At 50.2% G+C, this 15410-nt stretch overlaps 1 protein-coding gene across 2 annotated transcripts; it reads left to right on the forward strand.

The window, feature by feature from the left end:
- The first annotated feature begins 3603 nt into the window (after positions 1-3603).
- Calml4 (calmodulin-like 4) lies at positions 3604-15384 on the forward strand. 2 transcript variants are annotated; one of them, NM_001127575.1, is made up of 5 exons: positions 3620-3719; positions 3800-3830; positions 7842-7982; positions 10695-10883; positions 14950-15384. In NM_001127575.1, exons 1-5 carry the CDS (start codon positions 3717-3719, stop codon positions 15045-15047), a joined length of 462 nt encoding a protein of 153 aa, NP_001121047.1. In that variant the 5' UTR covers positions 3620-3716; the 3' UTR covers positions 15048-15384. The 2 variants fall into 2 exon arrangements, with proteins under 2 accessions (XP_006243305.1, NP_001121047.1); XM_006243243.4 differs by lacking the exon at positions 3800-3830 and having other exon boundaries at positions 3604-3719; positions 14950-15383.
- Positions 15385-15410: the final 26 nt, after the last annotated feature.

Consider the following 15410-nt stretch of genomic DNA (forward strand, 5'->3'; position numbering starts at 1 on the left):
TTTGCCTCTTCTAGCCTGTGGTGGGACCTAGGCCATCCTCAGTGTTCTGGGCTATGAACCCATTAATCATGGCCCGCTCTGTGGTGTCTGGAGTGCTCTCCTTGAGTTAGCGCCTACCCTATCTGTTGTGTGTGACCTCACTTCACCTGTGTCCATGGATCCAACTTCCAGATGAAGTCCCTTAGGCTCTAGGGAGACATGGATTCCAGGGGCACTAGTTAGCCCAAGAGAGCCCTGAAACAAAAGCATAGATGGGATGGAGGTGAGGAGAGCAAAGTCTGAGGACCACTTCCCAGCAGGTACATGGATGCTTGCCAAGACTCACTTTCCTGGGTATGGGGGAATCAGGATTGCCCTGTCGTGCCCAACTCTCTGAGAGGCAAGAGCCCTTGGGAGGTACACAGTTCCATAAGAAAGTAGCAAGAGGAAGAACATTCCTTTGAGAGCAGGATTTATGGAGTCAAGGCTAGGGTCAGGAACTTAGTGTCCTGTAGTCCAGGCTGACTTTGAACTTCTGATCTTCCTGCCTTTATCCTCTACTGGACTTACAGGCATGAACAATATGTCTGAGTTATGCAATGCTGAGATCAAATCTAAGGCTTGCATGCTAGGCAAATGTTCCACCAACTGAACTGCGTCCTGAACCGCTCCCCCATATAACCTAGGACACTCCCTGGAGGCTCTTCTGGGGCTCTGGTTGGCACCCTTATAGACAAAGTACCCTGGGGGATGGGAGGAAGGCCCCTTGCCTAAAGCCCCTTCCACAGGGAGGGGTGTCAGTCCACAGAGTGGTAAAAGGCAACGGAGCCAGCAGAAGTCCGTGAAGTCCAGGTGAGGTGCTGGCCTCTAGCCGGGAGGGCCAAGTTTCAAGTATAAAGTGAACAAATTCAGCCCCAAATGGGGCCAGAGGGGTTTCCTGCTGCATTTCATAAGGAGGGTCACGCATGCAGAGAACTGTGCAGCCTGGTAGGTGTACACCGCCAGCCCTCTGTAGTCAGCCTTGGAGCTGTTTAACCAGCTGAAACACCATGAGACAACCCCTTTGTCACCTACAAACAGGGAACTGAGTATGGCCACAGACATCTGATGTGTATTTGGGAGGTAGAGGCAGGGAGATCAAGAGTTCAGAGCTGTCTTCAATTATACAGTGAGTTTGAGGGCCTGAGATCCTGTCCCAACACAACACAAACGGGTGCTGGAGAGGGGACTTGAGCGTTTACTGTGTTTGCAGAGGACCTGAATTTGGTTCCCAGCATCCACCTGGGGTGGCTCACAACTGCCTATAACCACCTTTAGGGGATCTGATGCCCTTTCATGGTGACTGTGGGCTGCTATACTCATACATACATGCAAATATACACATAATTAAAATATATTCTAATGCTTTTCAGTCTGGTGGCAGCCATCGGGCAAGCCAAGATATGGACATACAAGCACACACTGTAGAGTAGCGGTTCTCAGTCATGGGTCGTGACCCCTTTGGGCCTTTCACAGAGATCAGATACCGGATATCCTGCATAGCAAATATTTACATTACAGATCCACCACAGTAGCAAAATTACAGGTATGAAGAAGCAGTGAAAATTGTACGGGTGGGTTACCACAACACGAGGAAGTGCATTAGAGGGCCGCAGCATGAGGAAGGCTGAGGACCACTGCTATAGAGGAAGAACGGGTCTTGAAAGACACGGTGCACTTTCTTCAGGCTCCACTACATGCTGTATCACCAATTCCCTGTGCTGCACAGGGCTTCTTGCTCCACCCGGCCAGGTAAAGCGCACAGACAGCTTCCTGAGGCTAAGCAGGATGACATTAGATGCAGGACATCATGTTCACAGCGGAGGCTGCAAACACCCAGTTCCTTAAGAGTGCAACTTACAGTAAACCTGTCCATCGTGGGGTTGAGCAGCTAAACATGGCTCGGTCTTCATTATTTTGTGGAAAGAGCTGGACTCCATGTGGATTCTGAGCAGGCTGAAAGCTTCATACAGATTCTTTGAGGTTCTCCTCATAGATCTACTACTCCATAAGTTACCAGAACAAATCCTGATACCAGTGGATCACCGAACCAGTTCACAAGCACCGAGAGATGCCTGGGCTGCCATCTGCTGGCCACTGGAGTTGTGATCTCTGAAAAGGAAACCAAGTTCAGACACACTTCGAGTGGTTCTTACCACACAGTTGGAGAGAGTGGAGAACTTTCCAGCTCTCTAGTGATGATATAATGTTCATAAACTATACCAGTAAATGATTTAGGGGCACATGACTGACCATAGTACCCTGGTACCCAGTTACTCAAACTCAAGAAAGTGTCTCACCAGCCTCTGAGCCCCTCACAGAGGTAGGGTATTCGGGGGCCTCAGCTCTGTGCCCACCTCTCAGCGCTTACTGCCTACCTCCCTTACTCACCCACGGCCACTAAGCTGCACCCTCCAGCCTTCCCTACCCCCACTATACCCACCCCCACCAAACCTAGCCCCCACTATACCCACCCCCTCCAAACCTAGCCCCCACTATACCTACTTCTCCATACCTAGCCCCCTACCATATCTCGCCCCCAACCACACCTAGCCTCCCAATCATACCTAACCCCACATTATAGTGGGCTCAGAACCTTGATTCTCAAGTCTAAAGCAGGAAGAGGTGGCTCAGGAGAAAAAAACATTCCACATGGAGGGAGGGGTCAGGACCAGGGGGAGGCCATGAGTCCATGTGCCCTGGATGAGCAGGAGAGTTCACCTCTCTTCTTCTGGCACCTGTAGCCTTTGGCAGCCCCATTGCTCCCACACAACCCATGGGATCGCACACAATGGCTGACAATTGGGCCAGCCTGGGTTTAGCGCCTCACCGGCAAACCAGCCACGGAGTGTGGATGAAGGAAAGGAGACTTCCAGATGAGTTCGAGAACCTAGTCATGCCCAGGGCCCAGTGGCAGTTCTGGGAGCCACCCTTCTTCCTGTCTCTCGACGGAGACAGGAATAGAGGGCTGAGAAATTCAGAGTCAGCAGCTTATAATACTGGACTGGGCGAGCCGAGGAAGAGAGACGAACTTCCTGCCTGGGAAAGTCAGGTCAAATTCCAAGGCCCCTGAGCAGCTAGCCTAAGACTCCGCTCCAGCACCCAATGCCATCCCCACCCCCTAGGAAGTAGATGGCTGTGTGTTGGTCTTTGGATTCTCTCAGCAGCCCATCATGTATCTGGTGAGGAAACCGAGGCATACAGGAAACGAAGGATTTGGATCCCAGCTGAGGAAATAACTTGGATCCCTAGCTGTAGTGCATCCCCAAGGCTGTGTCTCTGAGCGCAGCTCCATTGGAGAGCCACTACTGGGGGGAGACAGTGTGTGTGCTATCTGGCTCGGGAGAGTGAAAAGGGTCCCAAGACAGGCTCAGATCAGAACAAAGTCAGCCCCACCCGGAGCCCCCTTTTCAGAAGCTCCTAAGAAGGGACACCCAAATTGTCCAGTGGCTGCAGAGCCCTAGCCTCTAGGGGCAGGGGCCTCCAGGAGAGCTTGCAATGGTTTCCTCACAAGCAACCTTCTCAGGATGGTGGGGGCATCCGCTGTTCAGCTGCAATCTGACTCTCGTGGCATAGGGCCCAGTCTCCATGGCAGCAGAGGATTTATTACCAGGCCTCCACCCAGCCTGGTGGACTTTCGACTCCAAGCCGGAGTAAAGAGAACCAAACACAGTTCCAGGAGCCAGGGGTGCCTGAGGATGGTGAGTGAGGGGCTGTGCCGGAAGTAGGTGGGAAGGGCCCCAGCTGAAGCCCCCTTTTGACTGTTCTTTCTCTGCTGCAGGCCAAGTTCCTTTCCCAGGAGCAAATTAATGGTAGGTTGGGTTTGTTATTTAATTAGTAACTCCCCACAAAATGTGTGTCTCATTAGGCAATTTGCTCTGCTGGGTTTTGTTGGTAGGAAGGAAGGCCTGAGGGGTGGACAGCTGGCCCACCCACAGGTTGGGGGCCAGGTGCTGTGGGGCAGCTGTTGATCTGTTTGGGGGTGGCCCTGAGGATGGACTAGCTGACTTCCAGGGCTTGTTATATATCAGTGTGACTTTCAAACTGGGTCATAAAAGTGAGTTTGCTAGTGCCCCCGAGAGCCTGGAAGCCTGTCTGGGTGGGAGGCTGTTAATGGAGGAAGACCATTACCATAGTAACTGAACCAGAGGTGAGGGGTGGGGCTTTGTAGTCAGTGCAGACAGGCACCAGAACCCAGGGTTATGCCCTGGGGCAGGATATTTCTTTATGGACCTTAATCTCTGTAAAACTGGGGGTTGAGCTGGCACCTCCTGCCTAGTTCAGTGTGGGCACCTTGTTCTTAGGCTTCCCACAGAGCAGAGTTCTGTTTCCCCAAGACCAGAAAGACAGAATTAAGTTACACAGAACCTGGCCAAGACCTGGCCAGGGGTCTGGTGGCTGAGTTCCTGGCAGAGAGATCAGAGTGCAGCCCCGGACCTTTACGGGGTAACTATCTTTTCCCTGAGGCTGTGCCCCTAAACCTGCCCCAACATAGGACAGAAACAGCCTTGATAACTCCCTTCTCATTGTTGTTGACATGACACCTTGTCTGTGAGATAGAACTGCAGGTACACAGGGACATGGAGCTCTGATGCAGGACACTGTCTAGCAGGCCACAGGGTGGCTTCTGGCTACACCAGCAAGGATCAATCCCAGAGATGTAAATGACCAGAGCTTGGTCTAGAGGAGGGGGTGACAGGCATGTGTGCTTATAGGTCCAAGGGGGTACCTTTTCTTAGAATCCTTAACTCCCTGTCCCCCAAACCAAGGCCAAGACAGAGGGGACTGTCTTGAAGAAAGAGTGAAGAGACTTTACAGCACAGAGCCTAACCTACAGTTATGGGCTAGGGGCTGGCGAGATGATTTGCTATGTAAGAATTTGTACTGCTCTTGCAGAAGACCCAAAGTTTGGATCCTAGCGCATATATAAGGACCGCCTACAACTACCTGTAACTCCATCTCCCAGGGCATACGAAACCTTTGGCCTCCTTGGGTGCTTGTATTTGTGCATGTGCACACAATAGAAAACAAAGTCTTTGAAGGGGTGACCTAAGCTAGAGGCCACTTGTCAGCCCCACCAGTCCCCTCACTCTGCCTGGACAACAGACTCACTGCCCCTCTCTCCTACGGGTTTTGAAGCGACTAGAAAGGACAAAGGCAAATTCTCTTTGTATCCCAGTGTCTAACACCAAGAAGGAGGCCATTAATGTTTAGGGGTTGGAAGCCTGGATGGGGATGGGAGAGGATGGGGCCTTTAGAGGCTTCCTGGCCAGTCACCTTTGAGTCCCAGTTTTCTTGTCTGAGGAGGGACAGCGATGCGACCTGATGAGTTTACCTCACTTATTCTTTACTTCAGCAAGAGTCCTTTCTCTGTGCCAACTCTGCCCTGAGCTAGCCCTACCCCAGGTGTTAAAAATTGAGCAGTGAGCTGGGAGGCACACCTCCCCCATTCTTGGGGTCCAAATCAAGGAGAAAGAATGGAGAGTGGTGAAAGAGGCGGGGCCACACTGAGAGGACAGGAGAGGTGGGGATGGGGGTGAAGGGGACTGAGGAGCGGGGTCCTCAGGCAAGCCAGGTCTTCCCGAGAGTTCTTGCTTGTTATCTTGGTCAAGCATAGTGAGAAAAGACTGCAGGTGTCAAGGGCCCACAGGCGCCAGAGGTGTCTTCTGGTGACCCAGGCAGGGATCCCAGAGTTGTAAAGACCTAGAGCTTGGTCTAGAAGGCAGATGGTGGGGTGGGGGTGGGGGCGGCAGCTGCAGCGATGACTCGGCAGTTAAGAGCACCTGAGATAGGGAAATAGGTTCCCAGCATCTACACCGGGTGACTCAACAACCACCTGGAATTCCAGCCCCAAGGAATCAGGCTCTGCAGGTTTGCAGAGATGAATTGGCTCTGGAGAGATGGTTCTGTGGATAAAGGCATCTGCCCCCAAGCCAGCCAATCTGAGTTCCCCCCAGCCCATCACCTGGTGGAAAGAACCAACTCCCTCACAAGATACCGTCTGACTCCCACACATATATACACTAAAAAACTAAAATATGGGCTGGAGAGATGGCTCAGCATAGTGTACTCATATACACAAAATAAATTTTCAAATAAAAGGACATGTATTGGGGTTGGGGATTTAGCTCAGCGGTACAGTGCTTGCCTAGCGAGCGCAAGGCCCTGGGTTCGGTCCCCGGCTCCGAAGAAAAAAAAAAAAAAGAAAAGAAAAGAAAGAAAAGCTGGGTCTGTTGATGCTGGAAGAGAACACATGTCAGTTTGCTCAGAGGTTGGGCTCTGTTTAATCCTTGTTGTAGGCCCCATTTACTAATGCGGGGGAATGCACTGTGCTTGTCTGGACAGTCAGCAGACGGGGCCCTCTCACAGGCTTCAGCTCCTTCTTTGGAAAATGGAAGGGATTAGGGGATTAGGGCAGCTCACCCCCACAGAATTTCCATCTGCAGGGCTGGGATCTTACTCAAGCTCACAGGTGGCTTGCCTTGGCCTCCAGGGGCCCCGAGGGGAAGAGAGAGAGGACAGAGACAGGACGGCTTTGCCAGCTGTGCAGCAGCAGGAGGAGGAAGAGGCTCCTGCACAAGGAAGAAAGGATAGCAGGAAGAGCCATGGGCCAGGTCTGCTGAGGCCCTGGGCACTCTTCCCAGCAGTTCCACATAGGGACCAGGGCCAGCCGGAGGACAGCTTGAGAGTTCAGAGCCAGGGCCTAGACCAGCGATGTGAAGTACCCACATTCAGCTCTAACGATAATAACCCCTACCTGGAGAGCATCAGAGAACCACTGTCCACCACTTGCCTCTGGAGGGGTTGGTTCTGCGGACAGAGCAATGTTGCAAAGGTCCCCGGGAGTCTGGTAACCCTACCAAGATTTGAGTGACATATTAAGGAACAGAGAAGAAGGAAAGGAGGGGACGCTCTGGCCAGATGAGCACAGGATACATTGTGAAATTTGAATTTCAGATAAACATTCTTTTTGAGTCTAGGACAGCCTGGGTAAAATTTGATGCATGGTTGGTATGTGCTCGTGCTAAAAGTTGGTTCAGTGGGGGCTGGAGGGGTTGAGAGCATGTGCGGCCCTTCCAGAGGACCCGAGTCAGGCTCCCCGTGCCTACGTGGGGAGGCTTACAGCTGCCTGAAACTGCAGCTCCAGGGCATCCACCCTCTGGCATCTTTGGCACCTACATACACGTGGTGTTCACTCAGTCAGACACATACAAATAAAAACAACACAAATAAACCGTCAACGATCAATTCACCTTTCTCTGGATTCTACTTGACCTGTTAGCTTTATGTTTGTATGACATTTACTTATGTATGTAGTGTGTGTGAGGGCGCGTATGTGTGTATACATGTACTGTGGATGGCAGAAGACATCTTGCAGGAGTTGCTCTTCCTTAGACCATGAGGGTCCTGGGGATCAAATTCAGGTTATCAGACTTGGCAGCAAGCCCCTTCTCCTCCTGAGCCACCTTGTTGGCCCTGTTTGTTTGTTTTTTGAGACAGTGTCTGAGATAGCCTAGGCTAGCCTTTAACTACTACACAGTGGAGGCTAACCTTGGAATCCTGATCCCCCTGCCTTCACCTCCCAAGTGCTAGAATTCAAGCACAGGCCATCACACTCTAGCTCTATGGGGTTTGGGAGATCAGGTGGTGCAAAAGGGAAAGCGAATAGGGAGGTCGGGGAGCTCAATATTTCGGTGCCTGCACAACACATGCAAGGTCCCAGTTCATCCCCAATATGCCGTGGAGGAGGGGAAAGGAATTAAGAGAAGGAGAAGGGTGGGGTGGGGTGACTGCCTGCTACTGACTTCCTCTCCCAACTGCAGAGTACAAGGAATGCTTCTCCCTGTATGACAAGCAGCAAAGAGGGAAGATTAAGGCCACAGATCTCCTGGTGTCCATGAGGTGCCTGGGGGCCAGCCCCACACCTGGGGAAGTGCAGCGGCACCTGCAGACTCATGGAATAGGTGAGTGGGTTGTCGGGGTAGGCTTGTGAAGGGCCTAGCTGGGAGAAGCAGGCGGTGGTGGTGGAGAAAGAAAGATCAGAAGCCTGAGGTGGTAGTGTGCCTCACCAGTCAAAACTGGCCATGAATAGTGTGTTTCATTCCACAGGGGACCTTGGTCTCACACTGGTCCCAGTGGTTTTTCTCTCTGGTTTTACTTGAGATAGGGTCTCAGGTAGCCCAGGCTGGTCTTTTTTTTTTTTTTTTTTTTTTGGTTTTTTTTTTTTTTTCGGAGCTGGGGACCGAACCCAGGGCCTTGCGATTCCTAGGTAAGCGCTCTACCACTGAGCTAAATCCCCAGCCCCCCTTTTTTTTTTTTTAAGATTTTATTTTATTTTATTTTTTACGATTTATTTATTATGTATACAGAGTTCCACCTGCATGTACACATGCAGGCCAGAAGAGGGCACCAGATCTCATTATAGATGGTTGTGAGCCACCATGTGGTTGCTGAGAATTGAACTCAGGATCTCTGGAAGAGCAGACAGTGCTTTTAACCTCTGAGCCATCTCTCCAGCTCCTAAAGATTTTATTAATTTATTATATAGGAGTACACTGTCACTGTCTTCAGACACACTAGAAGAGAGCATCAGATGCCCATTACAGATGGTTGCGAGCCACCATGTGGTTGCTGGGAATTGAACTCAGGACTTCTGGAAAAGCAATCAGTGCTCTCAACCACTGAGCCATCTCTCCAGCACCCCCATCCCCCTGCTGGTCTTGAACTCACCTTGTGCTGGCCCAGGGTGACACTGAGTTCCTGATCCTCCTGCCTCCACCTCCCAAATGCTGGGCTCACAGATGTGTACGACTATATACAGTTCCTATATTTATGGGGAAACAACATTTCACAGGGGGTTTGGCATGTGCTTAGTGAAAACATCCCAGTCGTGAGGGCCCTATCCAACCATGTCCTAAACAAAGATGCTTCCCAGAGTCAGTAAGGTGCCTAGGCTCTAGAGTCACGAGAAGACTCAAGATCAGGACTCAGTTCTTCTGATTTCATTGGCTGACCTAGAAACTGTAACAAGGCTGCCAAACTGGAAGGGAACTGAGCCCAAGCTGCTCTCTGCACTGTCATTAAGGGAGGTTTTTTTTTTTTTTTTTTTTTGGACTGGAACATATGGGACGTTTATAATCAACACCAAATTGTGTTTATTTTTAGGAATTAAAAGCTCAAAGAGTAGTGTCTTGACACCAGGGTATCTATACTGGGGACACCAGGGTGGACACTGGGGGGTGGGAGGTGGGGAGAAGCAAAGCCCAGAGAAAGGGGTGGCTTTGGAAGGATCACTTGACCTGAAACCTGAGTCCACCCCTCAGCACTTGACCCTCAGCATCTTCATCTCTCAGATGGGCTCTCATGATCTGCTAGGGTTACTCTTACAGTCAGGGCCCAGGGGGCCGAAACCTGAAGGGGCAGGAGCCATATTAGCTTCTCTTTTCCTTAGAAAGGAAAGAGCAGTCAGGGGCATTCCTATTTGTTGTGCAAAGTGGTGTGAGGGTCCTTGTCCTGTTCGAGGAGGGTGGAGCTTGAAGGCCCTGGGAAGGTGGATGGAGTGGTGAGGCGGAGACCAGGGCTTCAGACATCTGTGGTGGATCTGGTGCCTGCCACGAGGAGAATGGATGCACTGATCTGGACCAAGTGCCCTCCATTTTGGAAGCATGGGAGAGAACAGAGGAGGATGTTTCGTGTGGTCCTGTGCCATGGCTAACACTCTGGGTTACTGTCTCCTTAGCAAGCAAGATTGGGGGAGGGATTAATACTCATGATGTCTGAGTTGTGTCCCTGTCTCCCCTTCCCGTCGCTATGATAAAATACCAGACTAAAGCAACTTAAGGAGAGAAGGTTTGATTTTAGTCCACCCCAGTTTGAAGCACCCGATCACATGGCCAGAGGCAGCAACAGTGAATGCATGTGTGTTAGCCAAATTGACTCTCCACTCTGATACAGTTTAGAATCCCCTACTCTAGGGAATGGTGCCTGTTTTGTTTAGGACCCAGGACAAGGGACTGAGGTGCATAATTTACATACCAAAGCAGACCTAGCCTCGAGGTTCTCCTAGCACCCCTCAGTCCTGACCTGGCATACCTTGCCAACCCAGAACTTTCCAGCCCAGGGGCTGGGCTGCCCTTCCTCAAGAGCCTCTTTCCTATATAATCTAGACATTTTGATCTCTCTCTCACTCTTCTTTTCCTCTCTGCAGGCACACCCTTTCTCTCTTTCCCTTCCCCCTCCTCCGACTCCCCCCATGGCCACTCCCCTGGCCTCAATCTTTGGGGCCAGTGAACTCACCTGAGAGCATCTTCCCAATAAACCTGCCTTTTATATAATCTAATCTGGCTTAAATTGGCTCAATTCACAGGCAGTGGTGGAGAAATAGCCTATCAGTGCAACTGAAATGGATGTGTCTTTCACATCAATTAGCATAATCAAGGTCACCACAGACCTTTCACCAAGATTGTAGATTCTGCTAAGACCATACCACACATGGTTACCTAAGGATTGCTGGGAGAATGAAATGGAGACTTTCTATCCTGTGAATGGCCCATGGTGGGTTCAGAAGGAGCAGTTTTGTCCCCCTTACCATGCACTGCCTTGAGAACTAGGTAGCCTTGGAGCTGGCTCCCCTCAGAACTCTTCCCTCCGGCTCACTGTTTTGTGGGGTTTCCTAGACAAGAACGGAGAACTGGATTTCTCCACCTTCCTGACCATTATGCACATGCAAATCAAGCAAGAGGACCCAAAGAAAGAAATCCTTCTGGCCATGCTGATGACAGACAAGGAGAAGAAAGGTTACATCATGGCGTCTGAGTTGCGGTCGAAACTCATGAAACTGGGAGAGAAGCTCACTCACAAAGAAGGTAACAGCCTGGCCAGCTCTGAGCCATCTGGGAAGGGTTAGGGAACTGTGGAGAGGGCAGTGTTGTGTAGCCCACCCAAGGCTGTGCAGACGGCAAGATGATGAATAGTCTAGAAGCTTGAGAGAAGTCAAGCTGGCTGAGTGCTGTACTGGAGTTTAAGGCAGAACCAGAGGGGAGAGGCGTAAGTGGGCCAGGGTAGAGGGTCAGGTCAGAGACAGTTCAGTTGGAGACCCAGAAAACAGTGGAGGCTAATTTCATGTGAGCAGCTGGGGCATCTGCCAGGATTCACCTTGTCGAAGCCATCGCTGAAGGTTTCAGTGTGGCTTAGAATGACTAACAATTTTTGTTTTTAGAACTTTACTGGTGTAGTTATAAATGTCAACTTTGTAGGTGACAATGTTGTGTCACTATGTCAAAGACATAGCCCCAAGGCAGGGGCTAGAGAAATGATTCTATGGGTAAAGTTTGCCCCACATGCATGAGGATCTGAGTTTGGATCCTGGAATCCAAGTTTTAAAAAGAAAAAAGCTGGACAGGTGTGTGTGTGTGTGTGTGTGTGTGTGTGTGTGTGTGTGTGTGTGTGTGTCTGTCTGCCTGTAATTCCAGCACTCACTTGGGGGGTCAGAGACAAATGCCAGGGCAAGCTGGCTAGCTAGACTAACTCTGAACTGTGGGCTCTAGCTTTAGAGAGAGACTTTGCCTCAAATAGAAGTAGAGAGCTATAGAGGAAGATACCAGATGCCAACCTCGGGTTGCTATACATAGGTGCTAGTGCACCTGCACATGAGCCTCCACACAAATGTACAGGTATACACATGTGCACACAAGCCATACACACTTAAAGCTACGACCCAGAATACACTGTCAACACGAGTTCAATTGATAAAAGGGGCCAGCTGAGTGGCTCTTGAGTAGAGCTGAGGCCGGATGCAGGAGGGTGCAGGAGCCCCTCAGCTCCAGGGCTGACACAGCCACCTGTGATGTTTCCAAATCGAGAGGTCATTGTGTCCCTGCTCCTAGCAGCCTTAGGTACTGGGGATGTGGGAGCTTTTCAGGGGTAGCAAGAGAAACTTGTCCTGGCCACAGAGTATGAGGTGGCTGCCTTGCCTACTACATTTCTTGCTTCAGAGCAGGATGGGGGCCTGGACCTTTCCAGAAAGCTTTAGGGACAGGCTTGGGGCATTTGCAGTGTCTTTCTTTCTAGCCTGCTAACACTGTTGGCAGCCTTGGTCCCAACACAACTGTTGACTATGGCTGCCCTTCTCAGCATCCCTTGTATCCACTGCCAGGGTTTTCAGGTTGCTGGCTAGCGTGTCTGGGGTCAGTTGGAGGCTCAGCTTAGGCACAGAGGGATGAAAAGGCCCAGTACCCACTGGTTATTAACTTCTGGCCAGATTACAACGAACGAGGGCAGAGTTTTCAGGTTGTAGCTTGAATTAAGTTTGAATCCAGGCCCTTCCTTTAGGGAGCCCTTGGAATGTGTTTCGTCCCCTTGCTGTAAATGAGGTTGTGTCAGGTATCCTCCCTGGGGTCCTCCAAGAATGAGCATTCAGGGGGCTGGAGAGATGGCTCAGTGGTTAAGAGCACTGACTGCTCTTCCAGAGGTCCTGAGTTCAATTCCCAGCAACCACATGGTGGCTCACAACCATCTGTAATGGGATCTGATGCTCTCTTCTGGTGTGTCTGAAGACAGCAACCGTGTACTCATACATAAATTAAAAAAAAGATCTGTCATTCTATGGACCAGCCTGCTCAGATCTTATCTGCACTCATGATGTCTGCACTCATGAAGGTCCTGAGCAAATCCTTTAAAATTAGTGCCTGGCAGGCAGATTCAGCTCCCAATTTCTCTCAGTGGAAGCATTTACTGCAACTGCTTTTTCTTTTTCTTTCTTGCTTTCCTTTTTTTTTTTTTTTTTTTTTTTGGTTCTTTTTTTCGGAGCTGGGGACCGAACCCAGGGCCTTGCGCTTCCTAGGTAAGCACTCTACCACTGAGCTAAATCCCCAGCCCCACTTGCTTTCCTTTTTTTAAAAAAATATATTTATTTATTTTATGTATGTGAGCACACAGTCACTGTCTTCAGACACACCAGAAGAGGGCATCAGATCCAATTGTAATGGTTCTAAGTCACCATGTGGTTGCTGGGAATTGAACTAAGGTCCTCTGGAAGATTTTTTTTTTTTTTAGATTTATTTATTATATATAAGTTCACTGTAGCTTTCTCAGACCTCATCACAGATGGTTATGGGCCACCGAGTGGTTGCTGGGATTTGAACTCAGGACCTCTGGAAGAGCAGTCAGTGCTCTTAGCCGCTGAGCCATCTCTCCAACCCCGCAATTGCTTTTCATATCAAGGGGAAAACTGGCCTGCCCTTGCTCCAGACTCCATGGCACTGTTGGAGTGCTGTCTGAGGTGGTTAGCGATCTGTCTGCAGTGATACTCAGGCCCCTAGACTTCCTTCAGTGTCAGCCAGCAAAGGACAATGGGAAGGAGCTGATGGAGACTGCTTTCCCTCCTGCTTTCAGTGGAATACGAGGTACCCATACACTGATTCCAAGGTGAGAATCATGAAATGTTCTGTTTTAAACCATCTTTTACACATGTAGCACAACTATCCCCCAGCTGGAGAGTGTTGCCCCCTTCTGGCCAGCACTGATCTGTCACCGAGGCTGGAGCAGATGCTTAGACCGTTCTCTGTGGCTGGCAATTCACTAACTGGCAGCAGGTTAGAAGCTTTTCTGTAAAATAAGATACATCTGTCTCCTCAGGCTCATAGAGCACCTCCGGGTTTAAAAAGAGAGAACTACATTCTGTCTGTCTGCCTGCCTATCTGTCTGACACGGTATAGACCAGGCTAGCTTCAAACACAGAAACCCACCTGTCTCCTCCTCCAGAGTTTTGGGACTAACGCTGTACACACCACCATACCTGGCTGAATTAGTATCGTTTAGAAAGCAATTCCACTTTCAAGAAGACTTTGCTTGGCAGGTGTGGCGGCATACGCCTTTACTCTGAGCCCTGGGGAGCCAGAGGTAGGCTGATCTCTGCTGAGTTCCAGCCTGCCAGCCTGGTCTACACAATACAGTCTATGAAGTGCTACCCTCTCAAAACAAACAAAAAACCTAGTAGAGAAGAAGACTTTGTGTTTGCACATATATGCACACAGGTGCCCGGAACGGGCTACGGGCAGTTGTGAGCCCACATCTACTGGGAATGGAATCAGGGTTCTCTGAAGAGTAGTTTGTGCTCTTAACTGCTAGGCTAACTTTCTAGCCCCTGAACAAGGTACTTGGATGCTCTGAACTTCAGTTGCGATTGGATTTACTTTTTGCACGTGACAAGATGCATTTTTCAAATTAATGATAGGGATCCAACTCCAACCCAAGGTGCATATTGGCCATGTGCTCTCCTCATCCCATTCCTTTATTGAGACAATAGTAACAGCTCGCTTGTAGACTAGACGATAGAGTGACAGCCAGCTTGTTGACTATAGAGTAACAGGCCACTTGCCACTCAGTATTCCATTGGCAGGGGGACAGCAAGGGGAGAGGTGGGCTTACATGGAGGAGAGGTACAGGTGTGAGCCTGGATTAGTGTGACTGTGTTTGGAGACGTGGACAATGCCCGTGTGATTAGGAGGTTACAAGGGTGGACTGCACAGGTAAAACATCCATGCTAAAGGTTTCTTGAAAGACAGACAGAGGTCTGCCAACCCTGCTGACCTGAGTTTCATCTCTGGAACCCACATGGTGGGGAGAGAGCTGACTCCCACAAGCTGTCCTGACCTCCACACGTGTGGTATGCACAATACTCCCATCCCCCATAAATAAAAAAGATGTTAAAAAAATTTAAATCAAGTACAAGGCAGCCTCACCAGTCTTACTCTGTGCTCAGACCCTGGGCCCTGCAGAAAGGCACGTTCTGGGTTCTTCTAAGCAGCTCCTCCTCCCATTTTGGTTTGCACTGCAGTCCATGAGAACAGTCCATCAGATTCTCAGGGAAGACTTCTGGAGTCCCCTAACCTCAGCAGATCCAAATTGAAACAGTAATGTGATTTATTGCAGTGGATGAGCTTTTCAAGGAAGCGGGCATCGAACCTAACGGCCAAGTGAAATATGACACGTTTATCCAGAGGATCACCCTGCCCGTGCGAGACTACTAGGGAGCCGAGGTCAAGGGAGCAGAGGATGACAGCCTCCGGGGCCTGAAAACCTGGACTGAAGGTTTTTGTAAGGGAAGTCTAGAGATGGCGAACACAGCAGTAAGACCACATGGCACAACCCCTGCAGGGGGTGAATACCAATAAATGATGTGGCCATGTACTGGTTGCCTGTAAGAGGAGGTCTGTCTGGATTTCCGTACTAACATTACCCAGCCCTTTGCAGCATGGACGGGCTGCCTCTGCAACGTCATCCCCCTCACCCACTGTACTTCTCAAAGCCTTTGGACCTCACAAAGATGACGATGATGACTTGAAAATAAATGCGTGGCAACTCAAGAGCCTGCTGAGTTGGTGTTTCCATGG

The sequence above is a fragment of the Rattus norvegicus genome, chromosome 8 (assembly GCF_036323735.1).
Source record: "Rattus norvegicus strain BN/NHsdMcwi chromosome 8, GRCr8, whole genome shotgun sequence".
Taxonomy (NCBI): Eukaryota; Metazoa; Chordata; class Mammalia; order Rodentia; family Muridae; genus Rattus; species Rattus norvegicus.